The following is a 16,163-nucleotide window of genomic DNA, read 5'->3' on the forward strand; positions in this document are numbered from 1 at the left end:
GGGCAGAGGGATGTGCCAACCTCAGCTAGCAAGATGCTACAGAGATGTAGGTCAGGCAGTGAGAGTAAGATAAACCAGGGCAAATCAAGGACTCAAGTGTGCCTGGCTTGACAGTCATTGCCCGTTATCAACATCACGTCTAACGCAGCTTGAAGGCGCCCTTGTTGCCACAGCAACGGGTGTCTAAGACGATGTACAGCGCCTGAAACCTGGCCCAGCGCCCAAAGATGGCGTTTCTCACTGGGCTAGGCTCTAAAAGTTGCTTTTTTGGACATCCTAGGTCAGGTACACATCCACTTTTATCCCGCCGCACTAGTCTTTTGCAGGTAACCTGGTCGCAGTGAGCGAGCTGAGACCAAGCCCTCATGTTTGCGCCGTCACTTGGGGATTTGAGGATATGCTTGACTACGTACCTACCTCCCTACGCACCTTGGATCTTAACCACATATTTCCATCTTCACGTCTCCGGACAATCCGGGGCTTTTGCGGTTCCGTCATCCCTCGTCCCCGGCAACACCGCCGCTCACACATCTCCGAGAGGCCCGTATTGGGGGCGGGTCCCGGTACTATATCCGAACTCATCCGGTCTGCTACGGTTACTCATCATTGAACCTTTTCTGCTTGGTCTGCCTCCCATCCGTCACTCATAAGCCGGGCTCATCGCACAGTCCTTACCTCCATATCGTTGCAATCACTGTGATTTCCGACGATACACTCAGCTGGCGACCCAGCGGGCAAGATTAATCATTGCTTGACCGGCCCAGCAGCACCACGTGCGTGCTCCAGAACAGCACCGCCATGCTCCTCCTACTTCGAGTCCGGCCGCTTCTAGGCTGCAGCCATGCTCGGCCTCAGGTGGGCACTGGCAACTCAGCGGTCCGCCTGATCAGCACCGAAGCGTCTATCGCAAGGCGAACTCGTTCTCCCGAAGACTCGTTTCGCGTTGCTGTTGTAGGATCCGGCCCCGCTGGTTTTTATGCGTCTTACCGCGTCATGTCTCGGCTCCCAAACGCGAAGATTGACATGTTTGAGTCATTGCCAGTTCCCTTCGGTCTTGTCCGCTTCGGCGTCGCCCCAGATCACCCTGAAGTCAAGGTTGCTTTCTCTCCTCACTCACGTATTTCGGCTCGACTGACGGAACCATCGTAGAAATGCCAAGATAAGTTTGAGGAGGTCGCTGGCTCTCCTAATTTCACATTTGTTGGCAACGTTTCCGTTGGCGAAGCAGGTTTTCATCCGCATAGCTGCACTATTCCGTTTTCGAGTCTACTGCGCCATTACGATGCTATCTTGTTGTCATACGGAGCAGCAAAGGACAGGACACTTGGTGTTCCAGGGGAATCTGAGCTTCGGGGCATATATTCTGCACGTTCATTCGTTGGCTGGTACAACGGACTTCCCGAGTACGCCGGGCTGGCGCCAGACTTGACCAAAGGCGACGAAGCTGTTATCGTCGGTCAGGGAAATGTTGCTTTGGATGTAGCTCGCATGCTGCTTGAAGATGTAGATGTCTTACGCAAAACAGACATCACCGAAGAAGCGTTAGCCAACCTGGCCGTTTCCCGCATCAAGAGGGTTCATGTCATTGGAAGGCGTGGGCCTATGCAGGTGAGCGTAAAACAAAGTCTCCACCGTACGCTCGTGGTTGATAACACTCAATAGGCAGCTTTCACCATTAAAGAGGTCAGGGAGCTGATGAAGATTCCCAGTCTTGCTTTCCATCCCGTCGACCCAACCCTCCTTCCTCCTGAAATCAAGACGCTCCCTAGAGCGGCAAGGAGACTGATGGAGGTAGTAGTCAAAGGCTCAGCTGTCCGGCCCAACGATGTTGCGAGGTCTTGGTCTCTCGATTTTTGCCTGAGCCCAGTAGAGTTTCTCGCCAGCCCGGAATCTCCGTCCGATGTCGGTAGTACCCGGTTGGAACGAACGGAGTTGTCCTCCAAGTTCGACCCCGGTGCCCAGGTTCGCTTAACCGGGGAAACGATAACTGTGCCCTCAGACCTGGTCTTCCGTTCCATCGGCTACAAATCTGTCTCAATACCGGGATTGCAGGAAGCGGGCCTTGCCTTTGATGACCGGCGTGGTGTTGTCATGAACGATGGGCGTGGCAGAGTCTTGCGGCATACCTCGGGGAACTCATCAGAATTCGACGCTTCCCCTGGCGTTTATTGCGCCGGTTGGGTGAAGAGAGGGCCCACAGGAGTTATCGCATCGACCATGATGGATGCTTTCGAGACCGGCGACTCAATCGTACAAGACTGGTTGTCCGGGTTCCCATTTCTGTCCGGAACTGACATGAACACCAAGCATGGATGGGCAGGGATCAGTGCAGAAGTTGGCGACAGGGCCTCGAAAAGAGTATCCTGGGCTGATTGGCAGAAGATAGACAGGGCCGAGAAAGACAATGGCCGTGCTGCGGGCAAAGAACGAGAAAAGTTCACATCCACCAAAGCGATGCTCGATGTTATTTCGTGAGCGTAACAGAGGCCATCACCCATGCATAGACTCATCTATGTAGATTACAAAATATTACATCACTGCTTGACCTTCTCCGTCAACTCGGGCACCTTTTCGAACAGGTCTCCAACAAGACCAACGTCTGCGACCTGAAAAATAGGAGCATCCGCGTCCTTGTTGATGGCCGCGATGACCTTGCTGTCCTTCATACCTGCCAAGTGCTGAATGGCACCAGAGATGCCGACGGCCATATAAAGTTGGGGGGCGACAACCTTGCCAGTTTGGCCTACCTGAAGACTGTTGTCCGCATAGCCACTATCCACCGCAGCTCTGGACGCACCGACCGCAGCCCCCAAGGAGTCGGCCAGTGGCAGCATCACTTTGTCGAACTCTTCCTTGGACTTGAGGCCTCTGCCACCAGAGACGACTCTGCTGGCAGTTGCGAGGTCTGGCCGGTCGGACTTGGCAAGATCCTCGGAGACCCACTCGGTGGTAGACTCGGACTTGGGGTCAATGCCCGCCTCAACGCCTGCTGAACCACCGGCTATCTCTGCAGCAGGGAAAGCTGTACCCCGAATTGTGATTATCTTGACGGGATCAGATGACTCGACCGTGGCAATGGCGTTGCCGGCATAAATGGGACGAACAAAGGTGTTTTCGCTCTCGATAAAAGTAATATCAGAGATTTGCTGAGAGTCCAGAAGCGCAGCAACACGGGGCAAGAGGTTCTTTCCGAAGGCAGTGTGTCCAGCGATAACATGGGTGTAGCCGCCCTTCTTGATGTTCTCGACCAACAACGGCGCATAGTTCTCGGGAAGGCCCTGCAAAAGAAGAAGAAAAAAAGAGCGTCAGAGAGTCCAGTCCGTATGCAAGATGTCCAAAAATTTCTCCCCTCGGAGAAGAAGCAAACCTTGTCGTATGCGCTGTTGTCAACAGCAATGATCTTCTCTACGCCTTCGACCTTAGCCGCCTCCTCTGCAACTCCCTTGATGTTGCTTCCCGCCACGAAACCGTGAATTGGTCCGCCGAGTTTCTTCGCCGCGGTGATGGCGCTCAAAGAGCCGTGGTTCAATTGACCTTCCCTCTGTTCCAAGAGAGCGAGAGTGGATAGTAGACTCCTCGTCGATCTTGATCGGAGCCCCGACAGTCCGCTGGTCGCCCAAGCAGCCCCGCTGACAGCGGCTCTTCGGGTTAGGAACAGCATGATGATTTAAACAGATATGGAAAAGCGGAAAGGTATGCTTCAGTTCGAAATGAGAAAAGAACCGCCGGAAACTTGAGAGAAGCAGGTGTTGTACGACTGTTGCGGTGGACGACGCAAATAGATAGGAACGGTTTGACACGGCCCGAGGTTACTACGCCGAGTTCGCATGAAGCCTTCCTCAACTGCCAATGTGCCGTCATCAGAAGGGAGGGCCTCTGGCTAAACGCCAGGGGTGGCTCTAGGTCGAACGAATCGGCTTTATGTCTGCTTTTCCCGGCCGTGCAGCCTCAGGAACAGAGCGTCGGAGGTCACGTGTGAGCGTACATAGATGCAACTGTGGTGTTTTAGGTTACCTAAGCTAAGGTGGTCCCCAGAGCAGGTCGCCACCTAACAGCGGAGGAATGCCCAGAGCTGGCAGCGCCAGGCTTACCTTACCTACTACTGTCTGTTGCAAGTACCTACCTACCTAAGGTACCTTAAACAATACCTACACTGTATTATCCTCCAGCATCTCGCGCCAAAATTTCTCCAGGCCCAGACGCGACTACTCCATAACCACCACATCTCGTTACTCAACATCAACACCACGAGCTGCTAGAGGGGTAAAACCTGTGGGCTGCATCATCAAACAACCAAAGTCGCCAGTCGCATGCCACAGATTGATCCAATCGACTGTCTCTGACTCCGATTTGCGCGTCGCGCCATTGCATTTACTCGCGACTTCCAGGCAGCCTTGATGTCCGTTGCCTCCTGAGGTCCCTTCGCCCAAAGTTATCATGGAGGACCAGACTACCTACGGCTTATCTAGCGCTGCCTCCCCCGGCAGTAACCCAATTCTTTCTCAGCCGCCGTTGCAGCCTGCTGCAACTACATCTGGAGATGGCGCCGAAGGTACATGTTCCCGTCTGACTCTTCCGTTGTCGACGCAGCCCCAACTAAATCAACCTCACTGAGCAGACGTCCAGATGACCGAGGGCCCTATCGCGGAACCCAACATCAAGCAAGATAGCGCGACGCCTGCACCCGGCGTGACTTCCGACAACCCTCTCGATGCCCCCGATGGCCCAGCGCCCGAGGCTACCCAAGACGAGGACATGGCAGGTGCACGTGATGAGGTCAAGGACGGCCAATCGAAAGAGGGGGATGATGTCGGAGCTGGAACCGATGTGGATGGGCAGGACTCCAAGACCAAGGAGACGCTGGAAAATGCGGCTCGGGAGCACCTCATCTCTCAGACACACGCCATCGTCCTGCCAAGCTACAGCACCTGGTTCGACATGAACACCATTAACGACATCGAGCGCAAGGCCATGTCTGAATTCTTCAATAGCCGCAACCGCAGCAAAACCCCGGCCGTTTACAAGGACTACCGCGACTTCATGATCAACACGTACCGTTTGAACCCGGTTGAATACCTTACTGTCACAGCTTGCCGACGCAATCTGGCCGGAGATGTCTGCGCCATTATGCGGGTGCACTCTTTTCTTGAGCAGTGGGGCTTGATCAACTATCAGGTAACTTTCTTTTGGTTTCCATCTTTATGGGTGTATGCTGCCATGATCAGGGTTAACAGTGAACCAGGTTGATGCCGAGCAAAGACCATCGCATGTTGGCCCGCCATTCACCGGCCACTTCAAGATCATCTGTGACACGCCCCGTGGTCTTCAGCCGTGGCAGCCGTCTTCTGATGCAGTTGTGTCGGCTGGAAAGCCTAGCGCGGACACAGAGAAGAAAGCGTCGGCGACGTCTGGTCCCAAGACCGACGTCAACCTCGAGGTTAGCCGTAACATATACGAGGCAAGCGCCAAGGGCGCAAAGCTCAACAAGACGGAGCCTAAGACCAATGGAGATGCACCAATTACCAATGGCATCTCAGGTGTCGAGGAGGCAACGAAGACGCCTATTGTTAAGGTCAACTGCCATACCTGCGGTATTGATTGCACCAGACTATACTATCACAGCTCTCAAACCGATCCCAACTCCAAGACCAAGTACGACGTCTGCCCAAGCTGCTATCTTGAGGGCCATCTGCCTGGCAACCAGACCAGTGCTCAATTCACAAGGATGGAGAACCCTACTTACACAACCGTTCTTGACCGAGATGCGCCTTGGAGCGATGCAGAAATCCTACGACTCCTGGAAGGTATCGAGAGGATGGATGACGACTGGAATGAGATTGCGGACCACGTTGGCACTCGCACTCGTGAGGAGTGCGTCTTACAGTTTTTGTCCCTAGACATAGAGGGCAAGTACGCAGACGACCTTGCTGTTAACGCACCTACGGGTCTTGCCATGCTTGGAACACAGGGTGGCCACCTTCCATTCAGCCAGGCGGATAACCCTGTCATGTCTGTGGTTGGGTTCCTCGCGGGTCTCGCAGATCCTGCGAGCACGGCTGCTGCTGCCAACAAGTCGGCCGAGGAGCTCACACGGAAGCTGCGCAGGCGTCTGGAGGGAGACGACTCAGGCGAGCAGGCGACTACTAACGGCAAGGGCAAGGACAAAGATGGCGACTCGATGGAGATTGACGTGACCACAACCACGACCACCACTACAACCACAACGACTCTGGCAACGATCCCGATGGCCACGATGGGTGCCCGGGCTGCTGGTCTGGTGTCACATGAGGAGCGCGAGATGACGCGACTTGTTTCAGCGGCGGCCAACCTCACACTTCAAAAACTTGAACTGAAGTTGAAGTACTTCAACGAGATGGAGGCCATCTTGCAGGCGGAACGAAGAGAGCTTGAGCGAGGCCGCCAACAACTATTTTTGGACCGCCTTGCATTCAAGCGTCGTGTTCGCGAAGTGCAGAACTCCCTGAAGACAGCAGTTGAGGCGGGTGGGGATCAGGGCCTCAAATTGGCTCAGGACGCCATGACGGACGGCGCGAGTCTTACGTTCCAAGCTGTTCCTGGATCCAGTGCAGTACAGCCATTGAGCAGCGAGGGCCAGATCAAGAGCTTCGAGGCTTGAGTGATCGCCACCGATTGGGTAGCCGAGAGCAACTGAGAAGTCATTAAAAATGATGGAAGCGAGTGACGGCGGCGACGGAGGGTTGATGTTTCCGTGTTCTTTCTTTTTCTATTCCGAAGGGTTTGGGTTGGCGACGAATAAGGTAGGAAATGGAACGAATAATTGCGGGGGGTGATTTGACATCGTTTTGGTATTCCAGGGCAGGCGTCCAAGGGATTCCGAAGGCTCGGCGACGCATTGTCTCCTGGTGCAAGTACGTGTATTAGATACATAAAGCCATTTACCTATCTGTATGATCTCTTGTTGATAAGCGGACGCTCAAGGCTCGCAAAAGTCGGCTTTGTGCAGCGCCTCGGGGGTGTATTAGTAGCATCAAGGTCTAGGCTTACGAGATGGGTTGGGAGGGAGTCGAAGATCCCCGTGCTCCGAAACTACGAAAGGAATTCTGGTCCGTTCGTCCAGGACATCCGTTAGCCCAGTCCGGAACAGTCCGGTGTCTTGTTCATCCGTTCTTTGTGCCATGAGTAGCTCCATGTGACAGAACCCTCTGTGCCTGTCGCCTGCTAGACCTGCGTGCTACGATAGGGAAACACATGACTGAGAGGAAAGAAGACGACGAGGGAGATGGAAGCAACGCCTGAGTCTGCCCGCATTACACTGCTGCCAGGGCCGGCGCGAAGCGCGGGTCGCCGTTTGGCCTGGTCCCGCATCCGGGCATACCTACGCGAACCCCGAGCCTACTGTGTAGGTTGGATAAGGCTCTCAAACGCGTCAAGAAAAGCAGCATCCAACTCGATCGTGGAGTCGCCTGACTGTAGTACAAGTGGGGATCTAGGCCAAGACACACTGTGCACTTCACTGGGGAGCTCAGCACACCTTGGGTGCGGGGCACGTACCTACCCAGCGGACTTCCAAACCTCTAATACCCTGGAACACTACTGCGTATGTACCTTAGGTAAGGTGGGTGGGTGCCGCAGTGGAGGGAGAAGAGTACCTACGTACGGGGTAAGGTAGGCAGCGATGGATGTGTGCAGGACCCCCTGTTTTGCCTCGGCTCAAAGGCTCTAAGGCTTTAATCAGCCATGGTTGCCGGCTGCACCGCACAGCGCCGAGGGACACCAACGAGCAATCAGGGTGTAGGTTCCCCATTCCCCCAGTTCCTGCTCCGCCGAGCGGTCACTTTCGATGAACCGGGGTTGGACACGGGGAGGGCAGGTTTGTTCCGTACGTACCCCATCGTACTTCCCCGTCCCTGAGGTATTTGCTTATCCGCAGGTCAAGGCAAATTGACCTTCGCTCAGGAGGGAAGAGAAGGGACGGAAGATGAGAAATGATATTGATCAAAGCCCAGCGCCAGCACCATCTCCGAGTCCAAGCCAGAATCAAGTCCGGCATCACATCACAAAAGCGCACCCAGCCCTCGTAGAACAGCGTGACTTGGTTCTTCTCCAATCGATGCTCTCCATGCCCTCGTCCTGATCTTTATTGCCTTCCATCTTGTCGGCGCTTTCTCCCTAGCCACCTTATTACTTTCCGTACCTACCTCAGCTAAACGTGCCGCGCTACACCACACTACAGCTGCCGCAGCTACGCTGTCGCACTCATCCTGTCCATCGACTGGATCAATTCCACCTTCGTCTACGCGTCCTCCATCATCCCGAGGCATCTTTTCCCAGTTACCACTCCCGTTACCGTTACCGTTACCGTTACCGCTGCCGCTGCCGCTGCCGCCGCCGCTGCACCTCCCTCCCTCCCTCCCTCCCTCCCTCCCTCACGAGGCCAGTCCCCGCCTCCGATTCTTACCTACCTCTCTCACGCACATACGCCACATCCCTGCCCCGGTTGATTAAGGCCCGCGTGGGTGCTGGGTTGCTGGGTTTTGGCTTGTGACAAGCAGCCACTCTGTCGACGGCTAGGATCCGCTCCGATCCATAACGACTGACTTGCTGCTCGACTGCCGCGGATCTCTGCGGCTACGTGTGCCAACTATTTTAATACCACTTCCACACGCACCAGTCACTGCACCTAAGCAAAAATTGGTCATGTCGGCCATCCTGCGAGCTCTGGAGGCTAGGTCTGCCACCGCAAGATCCAATATACGACTGCAAAGGTTCAATCGTCCGGTGAGTTGGACAACCCACCCCGTGGAATACTTCAGACGCTCGCTTTCCACCTACCTCCTCCCGCTCACCGCGCCCATCGCGTCCCCCACTCCGCCCACTTGTGTGTTCCGTTACAGTCGCCCGTACTTCCCTTCTTCTTTCTTCTCCAACTCGACCGTACATTTTCTAACCGGTCTTCTTTCTATTCCAGACCATCGCAGTCATGGCGCCAGCAGCGAAGCGGAACAACAGTTCGCTGCCTTCTGGTAAGTCCTTCTGCGTCCCTGCGCCAGTCGATTCTGAATGCGCTCAGTCATAGCCACGGCGCATCTCATACCACTATGCTAACGGCATCGCCAAACCCAGGCTACGTCGAGGACAAGTCCAAAGGACCGATGCTGAGATTCCAGGATTCCCTGCCTCGGCTGCCCGTGCCCTCCTTGGAGGAGACTGCTGCCCGTTACGTCAAGACCCTGCACCCTCTCCTTTCAGAGTCCGAATTCGCCGCCAGCAAAAAGGCAGTCGAGGAGTTTGTCAAGCCCGGTGGCATTGGCAGCAAGTTACAAGAAAAGCTACTTGCGCGCAGAGAGGATTCTGCTCACAGAAACTGGCTGTACGAGTGGTGGAACGATGCCGCGTACCTGAGCTACCGCGACCCTGTCGTCCCCTACGTCAGCTATTTCTATTCCCACCGCGACGACCGTCGGAGGAGGAATCCTGCCAAGAGAGCAGCAGCCATCACCTCTGCTGTACTTGAATTCAAGAAGGAGGTTGATGATGGCACTCTGGAGCCTGAGTACATGAAGAAGCTCCCGATCTGCATGGACAGCTACAAGTGGATGTTCAACACCAGCCGTGTCGCTGCAAAACCTGCCGACTATCCTGTCAAGTTCTCGCACAAAGAGCATAAGCACATCATCGCCATTCGTAAGAACCAATTTTTCAAGATTCTCCACGAGGTCGACGGCAAGCAGCTTAATGCCTCGGAGCTGGAACAACAGTTTAGCAAGGTTTACGAGCTGGCCCAACGAGTGCCTGCTGTTGGTGCCCTCACCAGCGAGAACCGGGACGTTTGGGCGGACGCACGCGAAATCCTGCTGAAAGCCAGCCCGAAGAACTCTGCCGCATTGGAGACCATTGAGGCTTCTTCCTTCGTTGTTTGTCTCGACGATGCTGCTCCTGTGACCCTTGAGGAGCGCGCGCATCAGTATTGGCACGGTGACGGCGCAAACCGTTGGTATGACAAGCCTTGTCAGTTCATCGTCAACGACAATGCCACCTCGGGCTTCATGGGAGAACACTCCATGATGGACGGAACCCCGACTCACCGCCTCAACGACTTCATCAACGACCTCATTTTCAACAACAAGATTGATCTCTCTGACCCTTCCATCCGCTCCAACTTGCCGGAACCTCAGGTTGTCAAGTTCGATGTGACGAAGGAGGTCCAGGCGGAGATCGACCGCGCGACTAAGGACTTCCATGATGTAATTGGCCAACACGAGCTGGCTGTCCAGGCGTATCAAGGCTATGGCAAGGGTCTTATCAAGAAATTCAAGTGCTCGCCCGACGCCTATGTTCAGATGATTATACAACTGGCTTACCACAAGATGTACGGCAAGAATCGGCCCACCTACGAGTCGGCTGCTACCCGCCGCTTCCAGCAAGGCCGGACGGAGACATGCCGGACTGTTTCGGATGCATCGGTTACATGGTGCAGTGCCATGGCGGATCCTAATATCGAGGATAAGGATAAGGTCGACCTGTTCCGCCAGGCTATCGATACCCACCTCGAGTACATCACAGCGGCCTCGGATGGCAAGGGTGTTGACAGGCATCTTTTCGGGCTCAAGAAGCTTCTCGAGCCCGGCCAAGAGATACCGGCCATTTACCAAGATCCTGCGTTCTCGTATTCTGCTTCTTGGTATCTCTCAACCTCGCAGCTGAGCTCCGAATTTTTCAACGGATATGGATGGAGCCAGGTTATTGATGCTGGCTTTGGTATCGCCTACATGATCAACGAAAACAGGTATGCCTCCATGAATACGTCACCAGTGTCGTTTATAATCTGACACATTTAGCATCAACTTCAACGTTGTGTCCAAGGGTCTCGGCAGTCAGCGGATGAGCTTCTTCCTAAATGAAGCCGCTGGCGACATGCGCGATCTGCTCATGCCGACAATAAAGCCCGCAAAGGCTAAGCTATAGAATCGGCGCAAGCGGAACCAGGTTGTTATCAGAATAGACGCGGTCAATACTTCTTGTACAAGCTCGTATTTGTGAGTGCGCCTGGTCGAGGCGGCCGGATGTGGTTTTTAGCATCTATACAGTATAAGCGTGTCAATTATAGACGGACCAGGTTTGTCAGCCAATTTGACGATCAATTTGACCTGTTTCAATACGTATCGCTCGAGCAATTGTGCGCTATCCTTCAAAACAAGTTGCCAACGTAAGTATTGTATTTGCTTCCGAAATTTTCTCGAGCTCGAATCCTTCTGTAGACAGGATGGGGATGGGGCACGAGTGAAAGCGCTCGGATAAGCACGCTGAGTCGAAAGAGAAATTGAAGGGGGCCAAAACCAGAAGTCGCAGGTTGGGTTCTTATAGGTACAAACGGATGTTGACTTGCGGTGTAAAAATGAGCAAACCGCCGCCATGCTGACGCCCACGATGCCGCTCAATTCTTTTGTGATTTGATATCGAAAGAATGTCGGACTAGCCAGAGTGAGATACAATCTCGTTGACCAAATCACCCTTACTCTCGTCAAAGTAAGAGCAAATCTGGGACGGCAAAGGCACCTCCTTGTAGTCCTCGTCTTCCCCTGAGATAACGTTAAGGTTGATGCCGGAGGACTTGCTCAAGTAAATTTTGGTTCCCGTGCTCTCCTTGCTGAAATAAATCTGGGCACCGTCGATCGAGTCCATCAAGACGGCCGGCACAGCACCGAGCACTTGCAACGCAAAGTTTTGGGACTTGATAACATCCACTGTGGATATCAGAGACTCCACGATAAGGGACAGACGCGTTGAATTCTCAATGGTGACCGCATTGGCCTTGCCCTTTACAATGATGGTGGTATTGTTGCACCTGCTGACGAGAATTGAGTGAGAGATGGAGGCTTCGATCTCGATCGGATGGGCTTCCTTTTCGAAATTCTCCTATCCAAATAAGTCAGCCGCTGTTGCACTTTCGGCGCGTAAAATTATTGTATCAGGCCTACAATAGTCCACTTGTTGCCCTCGAGCACCTTCTTGGGTGGCTTTTTAACGCGCATGCTCTCCGGCTTCGGCTTTCTCTGAGGGGCTGGGCTCTTGCCGCGCGCTGAACCATCATGATCAGGCACTGTAGAACTGGCACGAAGAGAGGGGTTCTTATGCGTCATCTCCGACCTGTCAACCTTGCGCAGACCTTTGGTCACAGCCTCGCCCTTGTTCAGCTCGGAGAAGACTGCACCCAGCCCACCTTTTCCGCCAGTTTCTTCCTTAATCTCAAGAACTGGAGGAGGGCCGGGTGGCGGTGGCGGCGGCGGCAAAGCGCCTGCGGGAGGCGGTGGGGGAGGAGCGGCGGCGGCGACGGCCGTAGCAGACGCCGTAAGAGACTTGGCAACCTCCTGGGCCGGCTGGCCCTTCGGATTCCACGGGATACCGTTGGGAAAGTGCTGCTTGACGTAATCGGCCAGATCGCGGAAAACCTGGTAGAAAGCGTTAACCCACTCCACCTGCTGGGCGTCCCTGTGAGCTGCCAGTCAGCATAGACAAACACACCGGGTAAAAGCCATCAACCCAAAAGACAGCTTACTTGTCCTTTTGCTCCTTCAATACCCTGTTACCAAAGAATTGTGCAGAACCCAAAGAATCGTCAACGTGCTTGTAAGGACGATTGTCGACGGTGACCCATGCGAGGACCATAGATCCTTCAGCTACAGCGCTGAGCTGCACGAAGACGGGAGAACCTCGGTTAGATTCTTTGATGTTGCTGACGGCAACGAGAGCCTCGTTGATGGGCTTGAGCAAGTCCTGGTACACGGCCATCTCGGCGCCGTTCAAATCGGGCTTCTTGGCCTTGGTGGTGATGAGCAAGAAGTGACGCTGAGCTTGGAAACCCTGCAAAACCTTGGCGGCCTATATTGCGAACACTGTATCAGCATCGCCTGTAATTTTCGCTTGATGTATCTTGTGCCGGACGGACCTGATCGGCAATGAGACCACCCAGCTGCTTGCTGATTTTGACATATTTTTCGACGGTTGTGGCTAACAACTGATCAAACTCTTCGATGGACTCGGGAACGGGTTCGGGGGGCGCTTGGGGAGCGGCGGCAGCTTGCGGCGGAGGCGGCGCAGGCAAAGAAGCATTGGAGGCCGACGGCGGCGTGGCAACGGATTGGTTCAGCGAGGGGACAGCTTGAGGGAGTTCGATGGTAGAAGAGGCGATATCTTCGAGTCTGGCAGTGGCAGCTTCGAGCCTATTTCCAAAGTTAGGAGCTTCTACAGCACTTTCCAGGTAACGTCGGGCAAAGGCAGGGGCGAGCGCTTAGCAGAAGTGATCGAATCTGCCGCATCATGGTTGATGGCAAAATTGATTTGCGCAGAACGTGGGTGATAGACGCGTACCGCTTGATGAGGGTCGTAAGGTTGTGCATATTGTTCGTTGCCATGTTAGTCCAAAGTGAAGCCGGAGCTTCTCGTAAGGCAAGTAGAAAGTGCAGGGGAAGTTAGGTCGGGAAAAGCACAAAGGTGGATGACGGGCAGGAGAGATGGTGTGACTTCAGGAGTCGGGAGATGGAGCTCTCAATTGGCGGGGTGTTCCAGTAACAACAATAGCGACAGGAATAGCGATGGCAGGACAAGTCTGCGGTGCTTGATGCTTCGCAATGCAACACGACTTGGGTTTGCAGGGCAGGGAGCTCGAGTCGGGTCGAAAGGTGGGAAGAGAGACCACAAAGTATTGTAAGGAGGTTTCAGGAGATGCGGGCCTGCTAGGATGGGGATAAATGCGTGCGCGCTGGGGCGAAGCAACGGCAATGGAATTGAGCGCACTGGAAGCTGGTGGTCGACGGAGAAAAGCGGCGCAGGGTGCAAATGGTGAACGAGGTGTTTTGGAAGGGTATTATCGCAAGCATCCAATATCATGCCCAAGACGGTGTTGTGTACAGAAGCAACACGTACCCTGGCTGGAGGCAGGTCAGGAAGTACCTAGAGCTCGAGTGGACCTTGCGTGCCTAGGCAGGTACATTAGGTATGCATGGGTAAGGTACCTTACATCATCTCACAGTATCCGAGGTGTACCTAAGGTAGCTGCCCATTTTCTAACTGGATACGTGAGAAGAATGCTGCCCTCTTTTAAAGCTAGCTACCTACCTACCTTGCTTAAGGCAGTCAGTCAGGGAGTGCTAGCCACAGGCACTCGTTCGAAAGCCAAGAGCACCAGAGCCAGAGTATCTCCGTCTCTTCTATCCCATTTCTAGACCCATGGCCAAAGCGTGAATTCGAGTGAAATCGTTCCTCAATTGCCAAGCCGTTCTTTACCTTGGTTGCCTGTGAAGTATCGCCCTGCCGAAAACGGAGTACATAGGTACACCTCAAAAACTTCACTACAGGCCTACCCCGTCTATAACGATGCCTGACATTCCGTCTAGATAATGGCACCACCAGTACCTCAATGATTAGGGCAGTTAATACATGCATCCATAGATGTAACAACCGGAATCAAACCATCTCGGAAGCTCGAAAGTGCCTTTATCGTGGTGTCAAGAACCTACCAGAGCTGAACATCAAGGCTTACCGATCTTGAACTGATTTTGTCTGATATTCCGACTCAGGCTCGGGCCCTATCTGCAGCTTGCGATTCACATGCAGTACTTATCTTGCCTCAACTGCGCTCCATACCTTACGTGCAGAAATCTCCATACGCTCACAGGCCACGTTGGTGTCAATTCCAATTCTTTCCACCCTCGAATCCGCCAGATCAGGTACTCTGGCGATAGCGCCTTTCTTCTGGTTATAACCGAGTCTGAAAGCTCCATCTCAACCACGAGGTAGCCCGGGAAAAAGACTCCCAACCACCCTTCGCCAACAACAACGGCCACCATGGCCGACGAAAACACACAGAATGGCCATGAGCGCCGTCTTACCGAGAAGGAGGTCGCTGCCTTATCTCCAATCGACTTCGTGACCCTGGGCATGTTTATCATAGGTAAGTCCCATTGCCCACAGCTTCTCCAAATCCAACAAAAATGGCCGAAACTAACACCTGAGCTGATAGATGAGATCCATTTCTTACCACCCACGCCGCCAGTTCAGGACATCCTCGGCGGCGCTGGATCTTACGGCGCCCTCGGAGCCCGCCTCTTCTCGCCGCCCCCTGACGCCTCGTCCGTCGGCTGGATCGTCGATCAAGGTTCCGACTTTCCACAGTCACTAACTAACATCATCAATACTTGGGAGACATCTGTAGTGTTTCGCGAGGACCCTGACCGTCTTACAACGCGCGGCTGGAACGGCTACGAGACAGCTGAGAGGCGCGCATTCAAATATACCACCCCCAAGAAACGCCTCACCGCCCAAGATTTGACCCCTCACCTGCTACTCTCCAAATCTTTCCACCTCATCTGTTCCCCGATGAGATGCAAGGATCTAGTAGGCGAAATTACATCAGCTCGCAAGCGCGTGTGCCCGTCTGACCTGTATACAAAACCTATCTTTATCTGGGAACCCGTGCCTGACCTCTGCACCCCTGATGAGCTACTGAACTGCACAAACACTCTGCCGCTGGTTGATGTTTGCAGCCCAAACCATTCAGAGTTGGCAGGCTTCATGGGTGATGACGGCCTGGATCCCGAGACTGGTGCCATCTCAAAATCAGCCGTTGAGAGATCATGTGAGCAGCTTCTGGCTAGCATGCCTCTTCAGTCCTTCACCCTTGTTGTACGCGCAGGCGACAAGGGCTGCTATGTCGCACGAAATGGCGGCCGTAAGCGTCAACCTGCTACACGTGACGGCGCGGGTACAAAGCGCCGCAAGAAGGACTATTCAAGGGGGGGTCTCCGGCCAGATACCGATATGGAGGCTTTGTTCGCCGGCCTGCTGCAAGACGACGAAGGAGTCGTTGTAAGAGAAGAAATCGAGGTTGACGCGGGCACGGAGACATGGATCCCAGCCGTCCACCAGGACCCCACCAAAGTAGTAGATCCAACCGGTGGAGGCAATACCTTCCTGGGCGGTCTTGCTGTCGCACTTGCGAGGGGTAAAAGTGTCGAAGAGGCCGCAATATGGGGTAGTGTGGCAGCCAGTTTTGCCATTGAACAAGTCGGCGTGCCAACCCTGGGCGAAGATGCCGACAGCAAGGAAACGTGGAACGGCGTTCGAGTACGAGATCGACTTGCCGACTTTCAATCTAGGTTGTGAGTAGCGCAGCGCAGCAGGGA

General features: G+C 54.2%; 5 protein-coding genes across 5 annotated transcripts; 3 read left to right on the top strand and 2 right to left on the bottom strand.

Annotated features, from left to right (window-relative positions):
• Positions 1–2,534: 2,534 nt before the first annotated feature.
• On the bottom strand, positions 2,535–3,661 carry ETF1 (Electron transfer flavoprotein alpha-subunit; the record flags this gene model as incomplete). The annotated part of the gene is made up of 2 exons (XM_053180481.1): positions 2,535–3,278; positions 3,368–3,661. 2 exons carry the CDS (start codon positions 3,659–3,661, stop codon positions 2,535–2,537), a joined length of 1,038 nt encoding a protein of 345 aa, XP_053035627.1.
• Positions 3,662–4,626: 965 nt separating this feature from the next.
• On the top strand, positions 4,627–6,637 carry COL26b_007697 (uncharacterized protein; the record flags this gene model as incomplete). The annotated part of the gene is made up of 2 exons (XM_053180482.1): positions 4,627–5,175; positions 5,243–6,637. The coding sequence occupies 2 exons, from the start codon at positions 4,627–4,629 to the stop codon at positions 6,635–6,637; spliced, it is 1,944 nt and encodes a 647-aa protein (XP_053035628.1).
• Positions 6,638–8,962: 2,325 nt separating this feature from the next.
• COL26b_007698 (uncharacterized protein) lies at positions 8,963–10,947 on the top strand (the record flags this gene model as incomplete). Its single annotated transcript, XM_053180483.1, has 3 exons — positions 8,963–9,005; positions 9,106–10,768; positions 10,821–10,947. The coding sequence occupies 3 exons, from the start codon at positions 8,963–8,965 to the stop codon at positions 10,945–10,947; spliced, it is 1,833 nt and encodes a 610-aa protein (XP_053035629.1).
• A 507-nt stretch (positions 10,948–11,454) lies between these two features.
• Positions 11,455–13,379, bottom strand: COL26b_007699 (uncharacterized protein; the record flags this gene model as incomplete). The annotated part of the gene is made up of 5 exons (XM_053180484.1): positions 11,455–11,898; positions 11,961–12,471; positions 12,539–12,861; positions 12,929–13,202; positions 13,351–13,379. 5 exons carry the CDS (start codon positions 13,377–13,379, stop codon positions 11,455–11,457), a joined length of 1,581 nt encoding a protein of 526 aa, XP_053035630.1.
• Positions 13,380–14,826: 1,447 nt separating this feature from the next.
• On the top strand, positions 14,827–16,143 carry COL26b_007700 (uncharacterized protein; the record flags this gene model as incomplete). The annotated part of the gene is made up of 2 exons (XM_053180485.1): positions 14,827–14,932; positions 15,035–16,143. 2 exons carry the CDS (start codon positions 14,827–14,829, stop codon positions 16,141–16,143), a joined length of 1,215 nt encoding a protein of 404 aa, XP_053035631.1.
• Between the last annotated feature and the right edge of the window lie 20 nt (positions 16,144–16,163).

This window comes from Colletotrichum chrysophilum (assembly GCF_026319265.1).
Source record: "Colletotrichum chrysophilum strain AFK26 chromosome Unknown scaffold_63, whole genome shotgun sequence".
Taxonomy (NCBI): Eukaryota; Fungi; Ascomycota; class Sordariomycetes; order Glomerellales; family Glomerellaceae; genus Colletotrichum; species Colletotrichum chrysophilum.